General features: G+C 42.9%; 1 protein-coding gene across 1 annotated transcript in view; it reads left to right on the forward strand.

Annotated features, from left to right (window-relative positions):
• The first annotated feature begins 10,178 nt into the window (after positions 1 to 10,178).
• The window catches only part of LOC147459405 (uncharacterized), a 29,354-nt gene continuing 12,948 nt past the window's right edge, over positions 10,179 to 26,584 (forward strand). The window contains exon 1 of the mRNA XM_086510675.1: positions 10,179 to 11,112. Coding sequence (XP_086366801.1) covers positions 10,366 to 11,112 — 747 coding nt within the window. The 5' untranslated portion in view covers positions 10,179 to 10,365. The remainder of the gene's footprint in view (positions 11,113 to 26,584) is intronic.

Here is a 26,584-nt window from a genome sequence, read left to right on the forward strand (position 1 = left end):
TATGAATATTTATAAGGGATTACACTGTACTTGCAGAGAAAGAGGACTACATTGTACTTACAGGGAATTGAACAGATGCAAGAGACTGAATATTTGCAGGGGATTGTATTTATGAATCGGGAAGTGAACTTTTTGCTTGAATGTTTGTAGTGGACTGAATGCATAAAGTGGAAGCAAAGTAGGATAATTTTGTTTAAATTGAAGCTATATGAAGACTTGAAGACTCAATTTGTGATGGTGAAGGGCTAAAAGATTCATCTATTGTTGCAGTTAAGACAGAATGAACAGTATGCAAAGATGGATCTTTGGGAACAAGGAGATGAGAGGAACCTGAAGAAGAAGTATGATGACTTAAAACAAGAATATGATCAACTAAATTAGCAGGTGCAGCTTAGCTCAAATCAAGTACAAGTGCAGATGGATACTATTATGGAAGAGCAGATACAAGATGAAGTTCAAAAGAATCAAGTTCAAGATGTAGTGCAGGATGCAGTTGCAATGACAGATGAGGAAGCAGGAACACAAGAGTCAACTTCAAATCAGACTGTTGATATTCTTATATCTCATTGGTTTTATGTCTTCATGCTTGATGACATAAGGGAAGTTGTTCAGGGAACATACGTCAAAAGTTTTTAGTTTTAGGGAGATATCACTAATTGGACAGTTTTGCGGCTAGAAAGTGGATTTATTTCTATTTATAAGGAGAAATGTGAGCAAGCCATTTTGGTGGTGTTTTTTATGTGTGAAGGAGAGTTCAACTTCTTATTTTTAAGCCTTGAATCAGATCAGTTTCATGAAGAAGCAGATCAGTTTTGGTGTTTCCTGAATCAAAATTTTTAGGATAATCAGTTGTATTGGCATACGGAGTCTAAATCAAGTCTCCCAGTGTTTCATCTACATGCAGAGATATTGGATGTGTTCAAGAGGTAGTGTCAATGGTTGCAAAGTTTTCATCCTACCTTGAATCTTTCTTCAATCTTTTTGAAGAGAAACCTAAACCTAACCCTGAACTTGAACCTAAACATGAATCTGCTAATGTGTTGAGTAAGCCATACCAGGCCATTGTTGAAGAAGAGGCTAAGGAAGAAAATATGTTGTTGCAGAAGAAGTTCACTGAAGTGAAAGATCATTTTATACAATTGAAGTATAAGGGGGAACAATAGATTCATGATCAACCTGAACCAGAGGGTGCTGAATGTGAAGTGATACTGATTGATAATGTAGATCAGGAAGTTCAAGAGCAATTAATTGAAGATACAGTTCCAATCATAGGACATGAGAATAAGGCAGAGCATCTGCATGTTGGGGAGTCATTATTGAACAATGTTGAGGAAGTGTTGGGTAAGAACATTGAAGAACATACGATGGATGAGGTTGTAACTGAGATGGAAGTAAGTATTGATATAGAAGAAGAAGCAAAGGAGGAGAATTTTTTTGTGCAGAGGGAGTATGATGAGCTAAAATAGCAGTATGAGGAACTGTAGAAGTAGCTGGAGCAGCAAAAACATCATCAATATGAACAACTGCATACTCAGAGTGATACTCTAATGCTGGAGCAAACTGAAACTGAAGTTCAGGAACAGTTAACAGCAGGTGCAATCAAAGTTCCAATTATAGTTGCAGATGAAGAAGCAGATATTGCAGGTGGACAACAGCAATTCAAAGATCCAATATTGTCTATTGTGGATGAGATACTCATTGGAGAAGATGCTGAGGTTGCAATGAAAGCACCTGAAGCTGAAGTGGATACAGGATTTGGTAAAAATGCGAAGGAAACTGCAACAGAAGGGGAAAGTTCAAAGCAGTCTAAAGATAAAGATCATCTTGATGTTGAAGTTTTTGATCAAGGGATGGGTTCTCACAATGTTTGAGAAACATTGTCCACCGGGTGTGCCAGGTGTTAGTGCTTGATATCTTAGGGTACTTACCTTTTTGGACTTTTAACTAAGGTTTAGCTTTAAAGATTAGGAGCATGTTTACACAAGGACTTTATGCCTAGGCAGTTAATACCCGAATGGTCATATGGCGTAGAGCAATTTTCGGATGTAACTACCCGGCAGTTTGCAATTTGCAGTCGTCCTGCATCCGTACTACTGTTTTGGGCTTGTAGTTGGACGTTGATGATGAATACAGGGTAGAGCAGTGCGTTCTCTTGCTTAGCCAAGGTCTCTTGTGTTCATACAGTTTGCAGTTTTCATGCTATAATGGGCAATCACCTGTAATCAATTCCCTGTATTCTATATGTAGTTTGCATTGATTACCTGTTAGGGTTGTGAGCCCCTAACACCAATGAGGTGAAAACTTGAGCAAAAAGGAGGGGTCGACCCAAGCAAGAAGAGGCCTTTCTTGTAGCATATACTCTCCCCCACACACTCTCATTGTGTGATGAGAAAGAACTTGAGAGAGAGGACTTGATAAATGCATAGACAATTAATTAAATTAAATTAATTATCATTGGATCCCTTGGGAGGCTAACCAATAGGCTTTAGGCACACAATGAGGGCAACATGAAGAGGAACTTGACAAGTGTCCTATTTACTTTCTTTGTACCAAGCTTGCCTTGGCTCCTACAATGAGAGCTCGTCCCCCCTTGAGTAGGGATCATGTTGACTTTGTAAACTTCGTCATCGAGCACCTTAGTACCTTAGTCATTAAGCACATCAAGCACCTTAGTTAGCAAGCACGACAAGCACCTTAGTCAACAAGCACAACAAGCACCTCAAGCTTGGGCCGGGTTCCCGCCTCAAGCACAGTCCTAGCACAGAGCCTAAGGTCAAAGGACCTTTAACACTAACCTTTGGAGGTCTTTCATGAATCTAATCCTAAGGTCTTTAAGCTCCATTAGCTAGCCTTTCTCTTTGACATACCATCTCTCATTTGGACCCCTTTACCATTGGCCCCGTGTTGAGATAGATCTGTAAGCACATGTCTATATTCTAACCCTTGTTCCTATCTATTCTCCCACATTTAATGATCGTTTTAATATGAGAAAATCATTTGGGTTGGTTAGATACTAGATTTTATGACATTACCTCTCTCTTGAAATCATAGTCGTCCTCTACTATGAGGTAGAAAAGATAAAGCCTTTGTCATTAGTCAATGTTTCTTAGCGGGTAGAGGATCCCTTTTTACCCTACAACATCATGCCAAGTGGATGACTAATCCATTTTGTGTTTGGGAGACATAGCTACTGCAAGCATGTCTGCTCTTTAGTCCATTTCATTCTCCCACGTAGAGTGACAAATTCTATTTGGTGTTTGTGAGACTTCTTCATCACAAACATGATTCTAAGCATGAATACTACTTAAATTTGTGCACAATAAAAAGAGAATTAGTCTCATAAGACAAAAACATTGGTCATTTAAAAGAAATTCGTACATTTGCTTACTCTAATGTAGCATTGTTAGCATTGACAAAGTTCATACTATCCTTAAGCTATATTCCTTGCATCCATCTTGCATCTTCAAAAGGATAATTTTTGAACTTAATAAGATATCGTCGGATAATCTTACCATGTCGTAGTACATTGTCTTCATGCTGAAGGATAGCTTCGGGATGTAGCACCTCTTCTTGGTCTTTGATTTCGGGAGGGTCTTCTATAATTGATTCACTTGGTGGCTCTCCTTTGTAGGGCTTAAGTAGGCTCACATGAAAAGCATTGTGTATGAGCCAATGGTTGGGCATCTTAAGTTGATAAGCCATATCATTGATTGGCTTCAAAATTTGAAAAGGACCATAGTATCTTTTTGCTAGTGTAGCATAATACTTTTGATGGCCCGTAGGATTTTTGCTCGTCGTTTCCCTCAATCGAGCCTTGGGAAACTTAGGTAAGACCCAATTATTTTCTTTAAATGTTAAGGCCCTTCTGTGCTTGTCAACAACAACTTTTTTCCTTTGTTGAGAGATGGATATAGCCTCCTTAATCTTTTGGAAAGATTCTTGTAGGTCACGACTATACTCATCGGCATCAAAGATCTTCCCATGTACTTTAAGTAGCAAGAGGCTTTTAGGTCTTCCCTCGATGATTTCAAAAGGTGCTTTTCCCGTAGAAGTATGGACCGTATTATTGTATGCATACCCTACAAGAGGTAAGTACTTTTCCCATTGTGAGCGTTGATCTACTTCTATAACATAAGTCTTTATTATATCAAGAATCGTAAGACTGGCTATCTCACTTTGGCCACCGAAGAGAAATTCAATCTTGTACCTAGATTTTCAAAGAGACCTTTCCAAAAATTACCATCATTCTAGGATCTGTTTCTGACATGATGGATGTTGGCAATCCATAGTGTTTGAAAATCTGAGATATGAAGAGAGTTGCCATTTGGTGTGCCTTAATAGTCATTTTGACAGGAATAAAGTGTGCTTGTTTTCTAAACATGTCGACTATTGTCCATATTCCTGTATTCCCATGGATAGACTTGGGTAATCCAAAGATAAAATCCATGGATATACTTTCCCATGGTGAATTAGGGATTGGCAATGGTTGGTGTAATCCAAGTTGTTTCCCTCTATCATACTTGGTCTTTTGGCATAGCACACATTTTGAAACATACTCTTGTATGTCTACTTTCATGGTAGGCCAATAGAAGTACGCCTCTACTCCTCGAAGAGTAGGTTGAATACCTCTATGCCCCGCATAGGGAGGAGCGTGGGATTCATACATGACTTTCTCTCATGAAGGGATTAACTTTTGGTAGTATGTATCATCTTTCTTTTGCACTAAAAGGACTGGAGAACAAAAAGGAGAGGAGCTAGGCCTCACCATCCCTTTGTCTACCAATTCTTGTACTTGCCTCATGATCTCCTCTTATTGAGCTTAGAAGACTCGATAAGGATGCTTGTTAGGTGGTGAGCTTCCTGGTAGGAGCTCAATTCGATGGTCATCATCCCCTCATTTTGGAGGTAAGTCCATAGGGATATCATCGATGAACACATTTTGGAATCCTTTTAGAAAATTAGACAAGTCTAACTCTTCTTGATTCCTACCATTTACATTTGATGAAACATTAGGACCTTTTAGGGACTCTTTGACAAAAATCATGTATGTAGAAACTGAGCTTTTCATTGATTTGTCAAAAGGAGAAGAATTTACAAGTGGTATAGTATGACCAAACTCCCTACTAATCTATATACATGCTCTTTTCCCTGAGGTGAAATAGATTCTCCTTTCAGGGAACTTCATCTTGGCAGCCATGCAATTGAACCATGGTGCCCCTAGGATAACATCCTCATGTTGGAGAGGAGAGATGAAAAAGTCTTCTTTGTTGACGTAGCTTTGGACATGAAGCCTCAACTTACCAATAAAGGGAGTAACGGAGGCTTGCTGTCCCTTGAAAGTTGTATCGGAAGTTACAATATCTTCCATCTTGAAAGCTTGAATGCCCAACTTGGTGGCCAACTCCATTGATATGAAGTTGTGAGTAGAGCCAGGGTCGAACGAGGTGAAGGCATCATGTTCCCTTACCTTTCCCCAAACATAGAAGAGACGTGATCTTTTGCAATGAGCATCCTCTTTTGGAGCTTCGATAGCGGAAGCTCTAGAGTCTCATTTTGCGGGTATTTCTCTTGGGGAAAGAACGATAGCCATGTCCTTGCTCCCCACACTTAAAACATTTATGGTCCTTGCGAAAAGCTTCAAGCTCTTCAGGAGAGAGTTTATTTTCACCTTTGTAAACTCCCTTCTCCTTGGACCAATTGTTGTTGTTGTTGGTGGTGGTGGAATTTCCTTGGGAAGAATTTTGGGCATTAGTTTTCCCCTTTGCATCACTTTTGTCTTTGTTTTCCATGGGCTTGACATTCCGCCTAGACCCTTGTTGAAAATTGATGCGTGAAGCAACCATAGTCTGGTGGATTACTTTAGTGATAGAACCAGGCCATTGAGAGTTGACGTACTCGGCCATCTCTTCAAGTAATCCCGCACAGAATTGTTGCTTTTGCTCCACGAAGTCTATCTTTTGAAAGACAGTAGCCTTGAGATGAAAATCCCAAAACTTGTACACGTATTTGTGGATAGACTCACGTGAGAGAAGCTTCAAACTCCGCCATTCGGTAAGCACTTTGTCCCTTGCATCGCTTGCAAGGAATTGCTTCATGATGGAAACTCGTAGAGTTTTTCATGTCTTTAGGGCTTCGTCGTTGCCACGAAGGCTAGCCCACCATTGACGAGCAGATTTTTGGAAGTGCATTGCTACATGGTGTAGCTTGGAGGACTCCGTGAAGCCCTCATCTCCAAATACCGCATCAAATTGCTGGATGAAGGCCAATACTTTGTCGATAGCACCAAAGGTGCCATCATTGGTGAGAAAAGAGATATTGTTTCCTCCCTCTTTGAAATTCTTGAGCTTTGGGGACTTTCGCCATGCAGGGTAAGATTTATGATGTACTCCCCACTTGTATTCTTTATGAAGCTTTCGTTGGAAGAGGAGGAAGGTGAAGAAGAGGGAGAAGAGGGTGACCTCTTTCTTACCCTTTTCTTCCTTTGTTTCCTCTCTTCCATTTCGGAGTGACGAGGAGAAGGACTGTGGGTTGACCATTTCCTCTTGGGAGAAGTTGGCGATCGTCTACACCGCCATCTTCGTGGAGCCACATCTTCAGAGGAACTTAGGGATTCGCTTCTTTTTTGTTCTTTGGATTCCTCCTCTCTTATGGGAGCAAGTCTTCTTTTGGGGGTCTCATCAAGACGCCTCATAAGCTCTCTCTCCTCTTGGAGAGGAAGGAAAATCCCATAAGCACGAAGTTATTGAGAAACTTCGGCTTGCAAAGCAAGGTTGCCCATAGCTTGCTGCAACCTAGTAACAAGGTAATTAACAAACATGGGGGCATCATCATTAGCACCTTCATGTGCAAAATCAAAGTTATCAATGTTCATTCTACTCTCTTGGTTATTGTCATCCATGCTAATTATACTTATGTATAGAATTACTTTGTGCTTTGGTACCCTCAAAAAACTTAGTTGCTACTCTTCTTTACCTTTGAAAATCAGTTCTCAAGTAGCCACACCCGTGGTTTAGACACGATTGATTGCAAAGACTAGTGGAGAGGGTCTAACATTGCTCGGTTGATTATGGTTCCTGTTGAGCTTGCTCGTAGCTCAATAATGGTTAAGCCAAAGGCAAGCCCCGAGAGGCTCCATTATAAAGACTATAGTTCCCAATAGTGTACCTCGAACTAAGTCCTTCTCAACGAAGATAATAGATCCCTGTCCCACTTACCCTATTACAATAAACATGCCCAACCTTTCATGGACAACTTAAGGACCTCTCTTCTTAAGCAAGAAAAGAGAAACCAATAGCTTTGATACCAACGTAATGGTGATGGCCTATGAACTTTGAGAATAACAAAATTAAGAAATTTAGAGTGAGCATTTTTCTGAGACCACTTTAAGAACATAGAAGGTGAACTTAATTAGCGGTAGCAACATAACCATAGTACTTAGTTAACTTGGCATGAACAATACTTTTGCAAGAGAGAGAGAGAGAGTTTAGAGAACTTGACAACAGTTGAGGACCGGATTTATGTGGAGCCAGTCCCCTCTCCAATAGGCTTTTGTATTATAGATTCTCCCATCAAGAGAGACTTGGTACAATACAATCTTTGTGTTCCTTGCGACCTAGGTGATGCAATGAATATGGAAAGCTTCATGCATCACAACATAACATAGACTTTGTAGAAAGCATTAAACATCCCTGGCCTCAGTCCCAGGCCTCAAACACCTTCAAAGGTGGAAAGAGCTAGCGGGGAATGAGGATAGGGGAGAGGAAGAAGAAACGTTCATAGGAGAAAGAAACAGTTCCTCACTTATCATCACTCTTCTTGCTTAGCATACGTAATAGCATAGTAATGAAGATGGAGAAGATAGCAAGCTTAAGCATTGGAGCATGGCTCTTGGTTGGATTTGCATTCCATAGCCAAGAGTGTTGGTGTACGCTCTCAACTTCTCTAGAAGCTAGAGAAGGATATGGAGCTCTTGCACTTTGCAAATCACACAATAAGAGTGGGGGGGAGAGTATTACCCCCCAAGCTAGCCCCCTCCTTGCTTTGGTCGACCCCCTTTCTAGCACTAGCTTGCACATGATTGGACCTCCTCAAGCATGGCCAATCACATGCTTAGTGTATATCAAGCAACAAGGTTAGCCTTGGGACAAGTGTCCCCCTTTCCCCTTTGAGAGAGAGGACTTGATAAATGCATAAACAAATAATTAAATTAACTAAATTATCATTGGACCCCTTGGGAGGCTAACCAATAGGCTTTAGGGACACCATAAGGGCAACATGAAGAGGAACTTGACAAGGTCTTTAAGCTCCATTAGCTAGCCTTGCTCTTTGACAAACCATCTCTCATTTGGATCCCTTTACCATTGGCCCCGTGTTGAGATAGATCTGTAAGCACATGTCTATATTCTAACCCTTGTTCCTGTCTATTCTCCCACATTAAATGATTAATTTAATATGAGAAAATCATTTGGGTTGGTTAGATATTAGATTTTGTGACATACATTATTAAACCAAATTATGCATGTTGTAAAGTGAGAACACACACAATGGAGCCACATTCTGGACCTCGACTCTCTAATAAGATATGTACATGACAACAACTACTTTCACACATATGACACTATGTACATTATAACATTCACTCTCGCATACCAAAAAGCAAGGCCCCATTCCATTCGATGGATCACATGTGCACCCTAGATTTTATGCTTGAATTTATTGTTGTCGGTTCCATTGTTCCAACTTCATTACCCCTCTCCCCCGACACTATATACCACGCGGTCTTGAATAAACCTTTGACGGTGGGATCCTTGGCAAGCAGCTGTCTGTGCGAATCTTGAGGCGGTTAACCGGTTTAAAACAAGGCATCTGGAGATAGACGTTGGCACTGCCTTTCACTCCGATTGAAAAAAGAGAGAGAGAAGGAGAGGGTGAGAGAGAGAAGGAAACGAAGAAGAAGAGAGACTATAGATTTAAGAGGAGTATGTGCGGACGATTTTGAAAAAAGGTCCAATTTGAAGCATCTTTTCGGATGCTTTCTTTTCTCTTTGTTTTTCTCAATTGTGGCGGCATAGAGCCAGCATCTCTCTCTCTCTCTCTCTCTCTCTCTCTCTCTCTCTCTCTCCCCCCCCCCCCCCCCCCCAAAAAAAAAAAGTTGGACCTATAGACGCATGAGGTGAGTGGTAGAGAGGGGGCAAAGGCTGAGGATTGTGGCGCGAGGGGTAGAATTGGTTTATATTTTCTATTGTATGGGTTGCATCCGTCTGCAACGTTGTGTGGCTGCTCCAATGGTTAGGGGAAATCTGAAGAGATAATCGCAGATCAATTGATGTGCGTTCGAACCTGCGTCTTTTTGGAAGGGGAGAGAGAGAGAGGAGTCCTTAGAGGTATGGATGGAATATGGAGGAATCTACAAACAAACGAATAATATAACAAAGCTACCAGTATATACCAGTAGTTAATAATGACAACATACCTTGCAAAACTTTGAAGGGTGCTATGTTGTACAGGGGCTGAAACTTTCTCGCAGTTACCCTCCCTTTCTGTTGAAAGGGAGTGCCAATAAAGTTGTTGCATTGACCTGTCCCACTCATAACCCGGGTTTCGAATCCTCAACCTCCCCGCTAGCCGCGGTGCCGTACGCGCGTGGGTTTTTTTGCTCCCCTTGTAGTATTCGAGAAAGATCATTGTTCCAAACATACAAAATTCCTCTCCTTGAATTTGCCAGAAGGGAAATTTAGGTTTATTTTTTGAGTTTTTCCACTAATTTTCTTTATTTTAGGGCGGAGTTTCTCCGTTACCCCTTGCCCTCAACCGGCATTTTGAGAATGGCACGAGATATCTATATGTATATTTTATAAAGGCACTGAGAGTGCTCTTTACACGTGTCGAGAGCTACGAGTTGAAGGCTACAATCCAAAAGTCCTCTGGGCACGATAAAGAGGGAGAGAGAGAGAGAGAGAGAGAGAGGCCGCTGAAGGCGGCCGGCCATACTAGTATCATATTAAGCTGAGACACATTTTTCTGAACACTGTGGACCAGCACGTTTTTCCCGAACACTGTCCAGGACCCCTCCACTTGCCTATAAGCCGCCATTGGCAAAAGTAAACTCGGACCCACCCCCCAAAAACAAAATTAAAAGAAGAAGAAAAAACTTCTCCTGATTTGACCTGATCAGGCCACGTTGAACAGGACTCCGGACAGCCCTTAATGTGTTGTTCATTTTGCACTCTGCGAACACCGACGCGTACAGAGAGCCTGAGAGCGCCTGAAGTGGAGGAAGGGCGATCAACCATAGAAGAGGGCATCGCAGCCTATCCAGGGTGATCAATCTGTGACAGCTTTTTTTTTTGCAAACGAAGATACGGCATGGAACGTAATTTTTCTGTGGAGGATTTTCTTGGAAGCGTGCTAAAGACCCTCAGTAGCAGCAGTTTCAATGGTTTTGACCCTGAGAGCTGGGAGTCTAGCGGCTTCGTGGAGGAGACAGGCAAGAAGATGCCCAGGATTGATTCTGTTTGCGTTTTTCAAGAGTTTCTGAGGCACCATGCAACTTCTGCTGATTCTGTTACTGGTTCAGAGAGCATTTCCAAGCCGGAGATGGGTAAAGCAATGAGTCGCATTGATTCTGTGCGGGCTTTTCAGGAGTTTCTGAAGAATCATGCGCAAAGTGAGTCGGGTACAAGTGTGGAAGGGGACGCAGAGCAGAGTAAAAAAGAGCTAGGGAATAGCCAAACCCTTAGCCTGTCTCAAGCCAATGTGCCTAGTGATGTGGATCATCTTCCAAGATGTAATGAATTCTTTCCAACTTCTAGCAGCTCTCATAATGCTAATGAGTTATCAGCAATCACTCGGCGCGCTCTGCAAGAGTGCCCCGCAATTTTGGAGAAACAAAGCGAAGACACATATGGTGGCTCAAAATCACCCGCAAGAGAAAGATCTGCTGCAGCGAAAGCGATTGATCTTGGGGAAGGGCAAGTTTCGGTTGCTTTGAGTCCACTATTTACTGGACTGCAGGTTGAAACTAGTAGCTTCAGTCAAAGAAATCCACAAGAATATGAACATTTCTTGAAACACCAACTGGATATGGCATGTGCAGCGGTGGCTTTGGCACGGGTCTCTTTCTTATTCTTTCTTGTTAGTTCTGCTATGTTTCATGCAATCTCATTGCAACCAACGAATATTGTTTTTGAAATCTTGAGTTTCAATTTCTGATTTTTGATTGTGCAAAAGCCATTTTATAAGGGGTAGGGTGTACTTACATTGTGTGGGAAACTCATCGATCTGTTTGTTTTTAAACTTCAGGATCCATACAGAGGTTTACTGTTTTATGCCTATAATTTTTTGAGAGCAAGGGCATTGCTCAAAGGAAACTAACAAATTTGCCCAAGTATTCACTCTCTACCTTGATTTCTTGAGTCTTAAGTAAACTTCTTCTTTCAGCGCCTATTCTCTTCATAGCACAGACCTTTGCATGTTTTTAATCAGTATTCAAGCCCTTAGGTAGAACAAGTAGGATGATGACAACAACTTCATTTGCCACATCAATACTGCCTTGTTGGTTATTCTTTCATCGGGCTTTCGATTTGCATGATGTACGGATGGTTGGGAGCTGGGCCAGTCATCTTTTGTTATTGACAATTATGGGTGCAATGTGGACGCCATCCATTTAAGTTAGATGGGTTGCTCTTCTAAGCAATTCTATTTAAAGGACTCCTCTCTTGTCATTTTCGTTGTCTTCTTCAGTTGTAGCCACTTGATGAGTACAATCCACCTTGCATAGGGACCGTTTCTGTCATCTCAAAGATTCATGTTTTTTTTTTTTGCACCCACATCTTAGCAACACCATTCTCAGCTTAGCTTTGAGCCAGTGCTACATGAAGACGCGAAGGTCAATATTGCTCATGAGGATACCAACCTTAACAAAGTGGGTCTTTCTATAATCCTACATTGATGTTTCTAAGGGGCACCAAGATATCTTTAGGGGACAACAAAAGATGGGTGTCAACACAATCATTTTGTGGAGCTAATGTGATCAGGCCCTTGCGGTCTTGTGTGTGTGCGCAAAAGAGGGCTCTTTCCTTGAATCATATTACCAAGAGAACGAGCAAGTCAAAATCAATGATACAAGGGGTAAAAACACTTGACTCTTAGATAAATGGATATAAGTCATAGGAAAAAGGTTGTAACTGTATGGTACGAGGTGCTTTCATGGGGTTCCATGATTGAGAGCAAGTGTTGGTAGTGGGGAAAATCTTGGCCAGAGGATGTTGGAGATCTTCTTTGGGTGAAGAAGATTTTATCAGCTACATGGTAAAGTTTGGGCTAAAGGTACTCACGACAAACAATGATTTACAGGCAATGACTCAATAGATAAATCCCAAGTGTCTCATATATGTCCAACTACTCAGTAAAAATTGTCAAAAGGGATACGTCTTGACCTGTGTTTAATTGTTAAGCTGGGTCTAGGAATTGGTAGTCTGCCGCTTTATTGACAAGTCCAGGCCAACTAGGCAGCCCAAGTAAATTCTTGGGAAACTTTGCATATTGTGGATTTTTGGTGTATTTGAGCATCCACTTCGCTTAAATGTCAACTTGTAATTGATGTTGGGCTTCCATGCTCTCGAGGTCACTCGGCGGAGGAGGACCATGCTCTGCTCCGGGTTCCTCAGAACTCTTGCTAGAACCTCCATTGGTTTCTTCACTTGTGCGAGGGGATGGAACAATTTCCTCAGTGTCAGATTCGCTGCCAGAATCCATGTGTCACGGAAATGGGATCGGATTCTTCGTAGAAGAAGACTCGTTTGAGCTCTAATACCACTGTAATAGACTTGGACACTTCAAGCCAAAAATCTACCGCAAACACATGAGAAACTGCAAATAATTGTGCTCCACGCCCAAATGCACTAGCCCCAAAGACTGTCGCCCTGTCTCGGTATTTCTTTATTATTATTATTTGCTAAGTACAATGCCTGAGAGTCCTCCTCTTCTCAATGCTCCCAAGCTCATCTCTGTAGAAGTGAGGCCCTAGGCACACTTATAAAGGCCCCTGACCAAACTCAAAAGCAATGACATGAAAAGCTGCTCTTTTAAAGCAAGAAAGCCCTCTCCAGGCATCCTTTCACGCGTAGGAGCATTACCAATCCAAAAAACCACCATCTTTCGCGAGTCGATCAATGCGTTTAACGTACAACAAAACAGCTCTAGGGCCTGCTCACATGTGCAAATTGGCCTTACAGCCCTCCAAAATCATGCGAGAGTCATTTGCAAACTTAACGTCCAAAGGCTCCTCTCCCCGAATGGGTAATTGTAGAGCACGCAAACCAACCTCTTGTGAGGCCAGAAATTTGCTCATTGCCTTTGCGTAGAAAAGAAACAAGAAGGGGGCAAGAGGGCAGCCTTGCCATACTGAGTGTGTAAGGATGAAGTGTTCCCCTCGACCTCCTGCTAGCAAGAGTGTAGGTGAAACACTCGCCTTGCAAGACGCTGCCCAAAAGCTTGCATCTCAAAATGCTGCCAATGCCGGCTCCTATGAATCTGCATTTCAAGTAGCATATCGATATGCTCAAGGGCCAATAGTCCACTGCATGCAGCGTTTCAAAAGGTTCATCCTGCCGCTAGCCCACAGAAAAAGCTAGTACAAGGTCTCTTGCACTGTAGCGTTTCCAAACGCTTGTCGAAAGGAAGCCGGCAAGCTATCCCATGGCCTAGCATCTCAACACGCTTTTGCCTAGCGTTTCAAAACGCAATGCTAGAGGGGGCTTCTGTCGCTATTGTGCGCGTCTCAAAACGCAACACAAGAAGGGGTCTTCCATTGTTGGTGCCTTTCAAAACGCCACACCTAAAGCTCAAAACGTTGCCGATCACAATTGTCACGATTGTGACTATGTTGCAGTATAATGTCTACTCCTAGTTGCAGATACGTGAAGTGCTATGCCAAGGAGGACTCCTGCACTTGGATGGTCACGACCCTTCGCTCAAGAGACGTGCCCCTTCGCCAAAAGCCACACTCCTTCGACGACTGGTCACACCCCTTCGCTCTACAGGTGCGACTCTTTGCCCAATGGTTGCAGCTCTTAGCCGAAAGGATGTGTCTTTACGTCTAAAGTCGCGTCTCTTCACCAGGAGACATGTCTTTTCATTTGTGTCTCTTCGTCTCCTATATAAGGAGCCTATTGTACTCAGTTTCAAGCAGTCATTCAATTAATCAAACACAGAGTCTTCTAAGTCTCATCTCTGAGTCAAGTTCAAGTTTCTTAAGTCTTAATCATGAGCTTAAGTACTTAATCAAGGATTAGTAACTAGAATTTTTCCAGTGGTATCAGAGAAATGTTTTTTCCCGGGACCTGAAGGTTGTGAACCTCTCACCCTTGCTGCTACATTCTACCCTCTCCCGGAGTTGCATGGAAGCAGAGGAACGATGGTACACACCCAACTATGAGCATGAGGTAATCTAAATTTACTTCTGTTCTAGTGTTATAAATACTACACTAGACAAGAGACAGCAGCATGGCTATGTGTAAGCGTACCGGTCATGCTCGTGAAACTGCATGGGTCTATGCGAAGGGATGTGCCTTTTCAAGCTCCAGTGCGTACTCTTTCATCTGAGTACCCCTTCGTGTGAGAAGCGGAAATTCTGAAATGCTGGCTGAGTGCACCCTTTCACTGGAGACTTCTCGCGTCGCATCCTCTTCCAAGCGTCACTGCTCCAAGCGGCAGTAAATTCACCAAGCGGCAGCTGGACATTTTACGCTGGGCAATTTTTTACGCTGACAGCCATTCACTTTTACGTTATTAAAAAAAAGGGGAAATTACCAAAACACCCCTCTAATTTGAGGAAATTCCCAAAATACCCCTCAAATTTTCCAAAATTCCCAAAATACCCCTGGTTGTGAGACTAAATTTCTTGAAAAATATTTTTTTTTTGTAGGTGTTCACAAGAAGAGTGATTGTCTATCGTACAAGAGGCTAAAACTACAATTTGAGTTGGTTACGTAGGCTTTGGAAGTGAATTGCTTCATTATTTTTAGACATAATTGCCTTTTTTGTGATGGTAACTGGTGACAAATTACATGATGAGCACTCAAAAACGGATCTCAATTGTCAAAAACAAGGGTATTAGGGAAACGGATTTTTTCTCTCTCTTCTCTCAGGATGTGATATGATTTTGGGCATTCGATGGTTTCTTGATCTTAACCCTCTCATTGATTGGGAGGCTAACACTTTCACTCTCTATGCCAAAAGTGATTTTCCCATTGTCATTCGTGGAGAGGACATTGTTCATTCTCCCTCTCTCATTGCTAATATGCAGGACAAGATTGAAAGGATTCAGGATTCAAGAGACTCTCTTAGTCTCTTCTTCTCCAAAACATGACATACAGGATTTGCTTGATGATGATAAGCTTGATGATTTGAATGATGTTGATAAGCATGATGATTTGGATGACAATGACGAGCATGATGATTTGCATGATCAAGATGTGATTTCTCACAAGCATGATGAGTTGCATGAAGATGAGGTGATTGTTCACAAGGATGATGTGTTAGTTGATACTTTCTCTAGTGAAGCTAACCTCGTTGCAAATTCGATCAATCACGAAGGATCGATCTTGGCTCTCGAGTCGAGGTCCAAAGAACCCCCTCAAGAAGAAGCGATCTTGGCTCTCGCGTAGGTCCAAAGAACCCTTACAGGAAGTATTATGTGTTCGCATGATTGATACGCACGCATTGTTCGAGTGTTTTATTCGTGATCGTTTCCTGTATTTTAGTCAGCGTCTTTATGTGATCCCTTTTATTAGGCATGACATATTGTACGTTGAGCACGTTTTTATCATGGATGAGCACGAATGTATGCGGATTTTCCATGAAAAGCTGAAAAGTATGTCTGTAAGGAAGTCATAGTCCATGTCTCTTCCTTGGCATGACACAGTTATAGAAAGAGCACATAAAAGGATGAGCACCAAGCATGGGCATTTCCGTTGTGAATTGCCACAGTTGATTGATTTAGATCCAAAGAGAAAGATTCGATCTCATTGTTTGCATATGTTTGATGAACGGTTTGTCACTTTGTCTCTATGTTCATCTACATTGCATACACAGTCTTTAGAGAAGACGATATTTTTTCCAGTCACTTTACATGGAATAGGTATGTTCATGGTTTTGTGTTGGAAATGGTTTCACGAATTTTCAGCCATGGAGATTCTTGAAGAAGAAAGAAGCATGACTTTCGACGAAGTTGAAGCATTGAAGGAGCCACAGAAGACTTTGTGTCGCTTTCGGCGCGGCCCAAAGAAGTAAGCGTTGCAGACCTTTATGAAGTTCATGTACCGCACGACCCACACATCAGAGTGGGCCTGCGAAGAGTCTCTTCCAGGATTCTGGATGTTGTTGGCGATCTCCCTCGACGCCATATGGTTCGGTACCAGTACCTCACTTTGAAAAGGAGGGGATGTCAAGTGACACATCCAACCCTATGTGTCCGTGGACAAGCTACAACACGACAAGGGTTTAGTCAGTCCAGTCAGTCTAGATTAGAAGTGATCTGGCACTTTTGTGAGTCTATTCGTAGACCGTGCATGCCCAGACACTTAGTGTAGATGCATATCCTCTGGTTGCACACAGCATGATCATAAGCATTCCCATCAGAATCCATCAGAATCAATTAGGGGAATTTTCCAGTGCATTTAGCCTATTTTACCTATTTTTGACATTTTTCACTTATTATTTTTGAGTGACTTTTGTTGGAAAGTAGGTAGGGCAAATTGAGTAAGTTTGTATATAAGCAAACCTAGACTAGCACTGAATGGCAGAAGAGGCAACAGGAGCTAAGCTCAGTAGGCAACTTCTCAACAAGAACTTGGTGGTCTCCCCTCCAAGCAAAGGACTCAACACCTTGGCGTTCCCATCAAGGTGGTCATCGCCATACCTCCCAGATCCTAGCGTTTTGCATCAGTTTTGCCATTGCTAGAAGACCCCAGTGCATAGCGTTTTTGCATCAGCATCCTTGCCAACCAAGTAGTATCCCCTAGCGTTTTCACTCAGCATCATCGCCAGAACCCCCAGCAGATAGCGTTTTGCAGAGCCTTGACCTAGCGTTTTTGAGAAGCTTCATAGACCTAGTGTTCTTGGCAGTTTCAGCAGATACAAGGCAGCCTTTTCAGCAATGAAAGGCTTGCCAATTCAGCCCTATAGAATAGCAGATTCAGCCCGGTAAGAACCTCAGTTTTCAGCCCTAAACCCTGCAGATTTTCAGCGTCAAAGACCCACAGAAACAGCCCCAAAATCAGCGATTTTGGACTAGCTGCAGATTTCAGCCCATAGCATTTTTGGACAACAGATACCATATTGCAGATTTCAGCCCTTATGTCGGTGTCGTCATCCCCGTCGTCGTCATCAACATAGCCTAGACTTGCATCAGTCTCATGCATCACCATTGTACCAGTTTGTGCAATTATAAGTAGACCACTCGCGCTGACGAGAGTGGGGCCTTCGGAGGAGGGTTTTACACGTCTTTGGTGTCGTATCTCTCTTCTCTCTCTATCTCTCAATCTCATACACTTGCACGCACAATGTCCATTCACTTTGTTTGTGATCATAGCATTCTCTCATTAAGAACGGAAGGTTCTCAAAAAGAACCTTGAGCACAGTTCGGAGCACTCATCTTGAGCAAAGCGCAAACATTCATTCCGTTGCACCTAACATTGGTATTAGAGCTTTGGCAGTGTTCTGTATCACTCAAGGAAAGAACCACAAGAATCACAAGAAATTTTTTTGCTTGTTGAGGTCGCATGAACCCAAGTTCGCTTGGGCGTGTCGATTCCTAATCGTGTTTTTGAAGAGTGACAGGAATCCCAAGAAAGAAGGGCTTTGTCCAGCCTCCCCTTGTGCCTCTTTTCACTCATTGAGAGTGGACCGTGCACTTAGAGCGGCCGGCCAATCAACGTGAGGTGGGAAAAAGCAACCTTGGTGTGAGCACAAGGCCACCAAGGGGTGCGCCCGTGGAAAAGAGCAGAACTCGGGTGAAGAGAAGATCCTTCTCTAACATAGATTGCAAGCGAAAGAAGAACCTAAAGACCCTCAAGACCCTCAAGAACCCCACGAACCAAGACCCTAAGAACCCAAGTTTCTCGTGAACTTAAGAACCCAAGACCACAAGAACCCACAAGAACCCAAGACTTTAGTGGATGGTCATCACTTGAAGCGGAATGGATACTTCGCTTAGAGGTGATGAGCATGAGAGAGGCGAAGAAGAATTTTCTCCACCAGGAGGTTTTTCCGACCCTCCCCCTTCCCCATCTACGCCAAGGATTGCACTAACTCCTATGGAGGAGTTGGAGCAGATGTTTATGGAAAGGAAGTTAGAATGTGAAGCAAGAAGAGCAAAAAGAAAAGCAGAAATGGAGGGCGAACACCAAGAAAGAATGGCAGCCATAGCGAGTGAGCGCGAGCAAGCACTCTTGGATGCCAAAGAACGACAAGCCAAATTGGATCGTGAACGCGCAGAAAGACAAGCAAGGAACAAAGCAAGACAAGCAGAATTTGATCGCGAGAACAAAGCAAGACAAGAGAAGGGAGACCAACACATGAAAGAGTTGTGGCGACTTTTTTCTCAAGTGCAGGCGTACTTTGCACAGAATCAGGAAAAGGAGCCTCTCTCACTCCCTTTTCTCCCAAGCATGACCCACAGGATTTGCATGATTATGAGAAGCATGAGGATTTGAATGACAATGATAAGCATGATGATTTGGATGATAATGATGAGCATGATGATTTACATGATCAAGATGTGATTTCTCATAAGCATGATGATTTGCATGATCAAGATGTGATTTCTCACAAGCATGATGAGATGCATGAAGATGATGTTAGGTGCAGCGGAATGAATGTTTGCGCTTTGCTCAAGATGAGTGCTCTGAACTGTGCTCAAGGTTCCTTTTGTTCTTATGGAAGGGAGAGCCTTCCATTCTTAATGAGAGAACGCTATGATCACAAGCAAAGTGAATGGACACTGTGCGTGCAAGTGTATGAGACCGAGAGATAGAGAGAGAAGAGAAATACGACACTAGAGACGTAAAACCCTCCTCCGAAGGCCCCACTCTCGTTGGCGAGAGTGGTCTACTTATGATTGCACAAACTGGTACAAACTGAATGCATGTGATTGATGCAAGTCTAGGCTATGTTGACGACGACGACGGGGATGACGAGGCCTACCTAAGGGATGAAATCTGCAATCTTTTATCTGCTGTCCAAAAACGCTATGGGCTGAAATCTGCTATAGTCCAAAAATGCTGATTTTGGGGGTCTTTGTCGCTGAAAATCTGCAGGTTTAGGGCTGAAAACTGAGGTTTCTTTAGGCTGAAAACTGATGGTCTTTCCGGGCTGAATTTGCTACTTTCTTAAGGGCTGAACTTATAGGTACTTCATGGCTGAAAAACGCTGCAGGCTGAGGTGGTATCTGCTGAAAACGCTAGGTCATGGATTCCCAAAAACGCTAGGCATGCTGATGTCAAAAACGCTAGTTGTGTCTAGAACTTCTTCTGGCGATGAATGCTGATGCAAAACGCTAGTGGCTGGAACTTGCTGGCGATGGCTACCTGATGCAAAACGCCAAGTGCTGGGAGGTATGGCGATGACCCTCTTGATGGAAGCACCAAGGTGCTTAGTCCTTTGCTTGGAGGGGAGACCACCAAGTTCTTGTTGAGAAGTTGCCTGCTGAGCTTGGCTCCTGTTGCCTCTTCTGCCATTTAGTGCTAGTCTAGGTTTGCTTATATACAAACTTACTCAATTTGCCCTACCTACTTTCCAACAAAAGTCACTTAAAAATAATAAGTGAAAAATGTCAAAAATAGGTAAAATAGGCTAATTACTCTGGAAAATTCCCCTGAAGGATTTTGATGGAATCTGATGAGAATGCTTATGATCATGCTGTGTGCAACCAGAGGATATGCATCTACACTAAGTGACTGGGCATGCACGGTCTACGAATAGACTCACAAAAGTGCCAGATCACTTCTAATCTAGACTGACTCGACTAAACTGAACCTTGGTCATGCTGTAGCTTGTCCACGGACATAGGGTTGGATGTGTCACGTGACACTCTCCCACTCTCCCGCCCTGGCCTACTGTGCACCTTCTCTGCACAAGACATTTCGTACACATGGCCGACGTGAACCATTACACACGATTCCCCGATGGAAGTTTGCGGGTGAATTTTCCCTACACATGAAGTATTCGTAATTCTAGATTCTTTAGAGCAAAGATCATAATTATTCCAGATTATTATCCGACCCCGGAATCGGAACCTCTCTCAGAACAAGTATCCGCACTTGTTCTCGCATTGGCACTTGCAGCAGAGAGCCCTGTTTCAGAACCGGTTCCACAACACCCATTACTCTCTCCAGAGGCCAAACCCATATAGCAGGAATACAAGTTGTATGTGACACATCATTACGCCACAATTCAATTATTCCCTCGAAGCAATTGGCATGGCCGAATCACAAGATGGCAAGAACTCTATTTCACCTAAGGACCAGATAGCAATTCTTAAAGAGTAGATGGCAACACTTTCCACGAGCCTTGCATCAATTCACACTCGCTTGGAGCAGATGCAGACGCAAACCTCTTCTCGGAGTTACCCAACTGCTTCTCGGACTACACATGCAATTTCTCTGTCATCTTCTTCCGACGCTTCAGTGGTCGACTAGAAAGAACCACTCAAACAAAAGCCTTTGGAACTCAAATTTTCTCACCTAAAGCATGGTTTCTCAGAGACAACTAGACATAAAGTATCTTTGTGCGAGCAACAAAAGTCTCAAGATGAATATTCTTGGAAATGCTACAATTCCAAGCAACTAACTTCTTATTCGAATCATCAGCAACAAAAGCAGCAATATGAAGCTTCCAAAGGAGCATCAACGATATCAAGATGGACTTACTTAGTGGCACATATATCCGACCCTAGTCGAGTACTCGGTCGTGAATGTTGCGACGTTGGACAAGTTCCCCCTTGCGAGCCATGCCCTACATTTAAGTCTTTCTTATCTGATGGTGGTAAAGTCCAAGATTTATTGATCCTTTCCTTGTGCAAGACCTTCAGAGATCTAAGAGGCAACAACTTCCTCAACCTCCCCCTTGTCAATTGGAAGCCTTAATACCCGTTGAGAAAGCTGAAGATTCAGAAGATTCCAGTTCTTATGTGACAACCAACAAGCACATAACCCCTTCTTTGGCCGTGATCCAGGCAGGAAAATTCGCCTCGTCACTGCCCTTGCAGAATACAGTCTTTGTCTCTTATCAAATACCAGTTGCTATGGTGAATGATAATTCTTCAAACTTGAAGACTCCAGTCCTTGCCTTCAACTGTGCAAAGGATAAAGCAGATATAGATTTTTGCATGTTAGGTGCAACGGAATGAATGTTGAATTGAACTGTGCTCAAGGTTCCTTTTACTTATGGAAGGGAGAGCCTTCCGTTCTTTAATGAGATAGTGCAATGGGTCACAAACAAAGTGAATAGACACTGTGTGTGAAGGTGCATGAGACTGAGAGATAGAGAGAGAAGAGAATACGACACTGGAGATGTTATCAAACCCTCCTCCAAGGGCCCCACTCTCGATGGCGAGAGTGGTCTACTATTGATTGCACAATCTGAGACAAGATGCTGATGCAAACCTAATGGGGCTATGTCGAGGTCGACGGTGTGGACGACGAGGACGAGACTATGGCCGAAAACTGAATGCTTTGGGATGCTTCTTGTCGGGCTGTCCTTTATTTGCTAAGTCCGATGGTCCTTTGGCTGAAAATGCTATTGCAAAACGTTGGTTCCTGCTGCTACATACGCTGATGTGCTGGATCAAAAACGCTGACTGGCTGAGTTAAAAACGCTGATCTGCTGGCTGTTTTTGTCCTTGTTTTGCTGTCCCCTTGCTGGCAGAAACACCATGCTGGAAACGCTGGAATGGCTGAATGTAAAACGCTGATATCCTGTCCCTTTGCTGGCTGAAATGGCTGATGCAAAAGCGTCCATGCAATGCTTACCAAAAACGCTGGAATGCTGGTCCAGAAAACGCTGCTCTGCTGACTGAAATCGCTGAAGTCTCCAGGCTGAAAAACGCTGAGAGCAAGTCTTGGAAAACGCCAGGCTGCCTTGTGAAAAACGCCAGGCTGATGGGGTCCTTGTCTTGCTTGAGAATCGGCTTGTTGAGCAATGCTCTTGTTGCCTCCTCTGCCAGCAAGTGCTAACTTTGGTTTGCTTATATATTTTATTAGCAAAATTGCCCTACCTAGTTCCCAACTAAAGTCACTTAATAAATAAGTGAAAAATGTCAAAAATAGGGAAAATAGGTTTAATGCACTGGAAAATTCCCCTAATGGATTCTGATCATGCTGCGTGCAACTGGAGGATATGCATCTAATCTAAGTGACTGGTGATGCACGGTCTACGAACAGACTCACAAAAGTGCCAGATCATTTCCTATTCTAGACTTACTTGATTGAACTGAACCCTGGTCATGTTGTAGCTTGTCCACGGACACAAAGGGTTGGATGTGTCACGTGACATTGCAGCATGATTTTAGTCGCTGCAAATGAATCTTTGGACACAACTTGTTCTATTGATAAACCTTTATAGATGGATATACCTCCCAGTGTAACAGGGAACGGGGGAAACACAGCCAAAACGTTCCGAAACGGCGTTCCGCACTAGTTCCGTTCTCGACACGGAGATGAGAAGAGAACGCCGTCCCGGAACGGGGTGTAACCGGAACGGTGTTTCGGAATGGGGTAACAAGGCGAAATGGCGAAAAGCGGGGCGGAACAGACAAAAGTAGGCATTTGGGGGCAAAAAAGTGGGCTTTTGGGGATAGATTTGGGGCTGTTTGGGGAACAGATTTGGGGCTGTTTGAGGGCAGGTTAGGGGGCAGATTTGGGGTTTATTTGGGACTAAGTTGAATGGAGGTAATTCAAGCCTTACTTTAGTGGACCGTTCCAGCCCCCCCTCCTCCTCCCCATTCCCGTCTCGTTCCGGACCCTCTCGTTCTCGTTCCCCGTTCCCATTCCGGTTCCGGGTAACTATGATACCTCCAAACTCAGTCTACGACATCCCTTCAGGAGGATTTTACTGTTCCAGACAAACCAGTGGAATACCTTATAGATTTCCAACCAGTGGTCATCACTCAACAGAAAACTCAAGTCAGTTTACCAATTGTCACATGACATATCCAACCCTATGTGTCCGTGGACAAGCTACAGCATAACAGGGTTCAGTCAGTCTAGATTAGAAGTGATCTGGCACTTTTGTGAGTCTATTCGTAGACCGTGCATGCCCAGTCACTTAGTGTAGATGCATATCCTCTGGTTGCACACAGCATGATCATCAGTATTTCCATCAGAATCCATCATAATCAATTAGGGGAATTTTCCAGTGCATTTAGCCTATTTTACCTATTTTTGGCATTTTTCACTTATTAATTTAAGTGACTTTCCAACAAAAGTAGGTAGGGCAATTTGGGTAAGAAAATATATAAGCAAACCAAAGCTAGCACTGTTTGGCAGAAGAGGCAACAGGAGCCAAGCTCAACTGGCAACTTCTCAAGCAAGACCTTGGTGGATTTTCACTCCAAGCAAGACCACCTCTCATCTGTTGGGTTAAAGGCCTAAATAACCCCTTTTTGTACATTTTTATACTTTGTCCATGTTCATGAACCTGGACACATTTTTTAAAGGTCACTTATAATAAAAGTGGGAAAACCCAAAACTCACTTATTGAGTTTTCCTAAAAAACGTGAGCCCTCTCTCTTCTGCTAGCGCTTCCTCTCCTGTTGGTCTTCGTCTCCCCTCTCTGCGCACACACTGCACTTCCTCGCGTGCTCTTTCACTTGCACACATCGCCGCGCGCTCATCAACTGGTATCAGAGCCTCGATTAGGGTTTGCCCCAAATCTGCAAACGCTGAATTTCAGCCAAGAAGGTCAACTTTCACTCGAGATTTTGCAATTTCGTCGCCAAAGGACTCGTCCCCGGACACTAGAGAGCTCCCGGTAACCCAAATTGACCCAAAACAGGCTGAAATTAGGTCAAAAACAGGAAATTACAGGTTATGACAGCAAAATACAGGTTTTGCAAATGATGTATTAAGGTGTGGAATACTTTTGCTAAGTCCCCGCTACCCGAAAACACTGAAATTGCCGAAAAACAAGCCCTAAAACAGGTGTTTTAAGCAAATTTCAGATTTGCGCAGGTTTTTGCAAGTGTTTTTATGGTGCGATTACATTGGGGAAAGTGCAAATTGATGCAATCTACGCACATTTGACAAATTTTGTCGATGTATGACCATTTGTGGTTCAATTTCATGCAATTTTGATGCTACAAATTGAGGCTTTTACGCTTACATGCTTCTAAAGGCTCTGTATTAGCTTTATGTATGTCTTCTGAGGCTAAAAACAACTAAATTTGTTGTTTTCGAGCACAAATTCGCTCGTTGAAATTTCCTGTGCATAAATTTCAGAAATTGAATTTTGTGTCCAAATCGACCTATTTTGCCCCAAATTGCTCCTGTGACCATTTGGAGGTGTAGTGCACATCTCTGTGAGGCTCTACGCCGATTTTTGCGCATTTTGCCCAAAAATTCAGCGTATTATCCCTCTTATTTCGTGCAACTATGGCCTCATCTTCTTCGGATGTGAAGAACCTCTTCGAGATTAGGAGGTTCGATGGTACAGGTTTTGATCTTTGGAAAGACAGGATTCAAGGAATCCTATTTCTTAAGGATTGCGAAGGGGCACTTGAACAGGTGAAGCCGCAGAATATGACGGATGAAGCATGGGTTAGCATGAACAGGAAGGCCGTTACATACATTAAAATGGCCATGACCGATGAGACCGTCATTGATGTGAAAGGTCTCACGACTGCTTTTGATGTGTGGGAGAAGCTAAAGGGAATGTATGAAAATGCAACGCCTGTCAACCAGTTGCACTTGATGTGAAAACTTGTTGGCATGCAACTAGATGAGTCCAAGAGCGCGGCAGAGCACTTATCATTGTTCGCAGGTACTTTGTCGCAGTTACAAGATTCTGGCTTGCCCCCTTTTGATGATAAGCTGAAAGCTATCTTCTTGCTTATGACCTTACTTGAGTCATGGGAAACTTTGGTGGTTTCGTTGTCCAATAACCCCAATTTGACCTTTGATGGTGTTAGGGGTTCTATCTTGAATGAAGAAATCAGGAGGAAAGTAAGTGGAGAGGGAGGCAGCTCTGCCAACATGGTTAGAGGCAGGACAGAAAAGAAGAATGCTTATGCACAAAGGAGTAAGAGTAAGAGTAAAGAAAGGGGAAATGCAAGCAAAGGCAAGGTTGATGTGACTTGCTATCAATGTGGCAGGAAAGGTCACAAGAAACCCGATTGCAGGTACTATAAAGCTGAGGTAGAAAGGAAAAAGAATGGCGGAGACAAAAAGAAAGAGAAGAAGGAAGTCAAGGTAGATGCACAGGATAGCTCAAAGGACAAAGAGAAGGCCAATGTGGCTTCTAGTGTCGTGATTGAGGAGCTGTCAGATGTAGAGGACATCTTGTGTGCCACTTTGTCAGATGATGATGCTTATAACTTTGATGCCTCTCTAAATGTTCATTCACAGGATATGCAGATCACCAAGAGTGATCTTATTGATGCTTTGTTGATTGTCAATGATGCATTGTCCCAGACTTGGATTGTTGATTCCGGTGCTTCATTTCATGTGACTCCTATCAAGGAGTGTTTCTCTACTTTTGATGTAGGCAAGCGTGGCCATGTATACCTTGGAAACAATCATGCATGTTCCATTGAGAGTATTGGCACTGTGTATCTCTCCATAGATGGCACAAATGAGCTTGTCTTGCATGATGTTAGATATGTGCCGGGAATCAAGAAGAGTCTGCTTTCTGTTGGTCAGATGGATATGCATGGTTACAACATCTTGTTTGAGAGAGGATCATGGAAAATGACCAAAGGCTCAAGGCTGATTGTAAAAGGCACAAAGAAAGGGACACTTTACTGCATGCATGGAAAGGCTGTGTTGGGCAAGTTTATTGCATTGGCTGAAATTAACTCTCACATGGAGTTGTGGCACAAGAGGCTTGGCCATATGAGCCAAAAGGACCTTTCTAAGCTTTGTACTTTGAACAAGCTTGATGCTAAAGGCACAAAGCTTGATTTTTGTAATGAATGTCAATATGGCAAGCAAGTAAAGCGTTCTTATTACTCTGGTGTCTCTTGTAAATCTTGTGTGCTTGATCTTGTACATTCTGATATATGTAGCATGCCTACTAAGTCTATGGGTGGTGCATATTATTGTCTCCTTTGTTGATGATCATTCTAGGAAAATTTGGGTTTATTTGCTTAAGTCTAAGGATGAAGCCTTTGCTGCGTTTAAGAGATTTCATGCATTTGTGACCACCCAAATAGGTAGAATGAAACCGGCCTGTTCAATCCAAAAAGGGCGGTAGACTTTACTTTAAACCTTGATTTAGCTTTCACCCATTATTAGTCGTCTATTTTACCTGTACTTTCAAGACACATCAAAGGGGAGAGGGATACAGGCTGCTAGATTGCACCTGTATA

The sequence above is a fragment of the Adiantum capillus-veneris genome, chromosome 4 (assembly GCF_014529385.1).
Source record: "Adiantum capillus-veneris isolate H3 chromosome 4, ASM1452938v2, whole genome shotgun sequence".
In the NCBI taxonomy this organism is placed as follows: Eukaryota; Viridiplantae; Streptophyta; class Polypodiopsida; order Polypodiales; family Pteridaceae; genus Adiantum; species Adiantum capillus-veneris.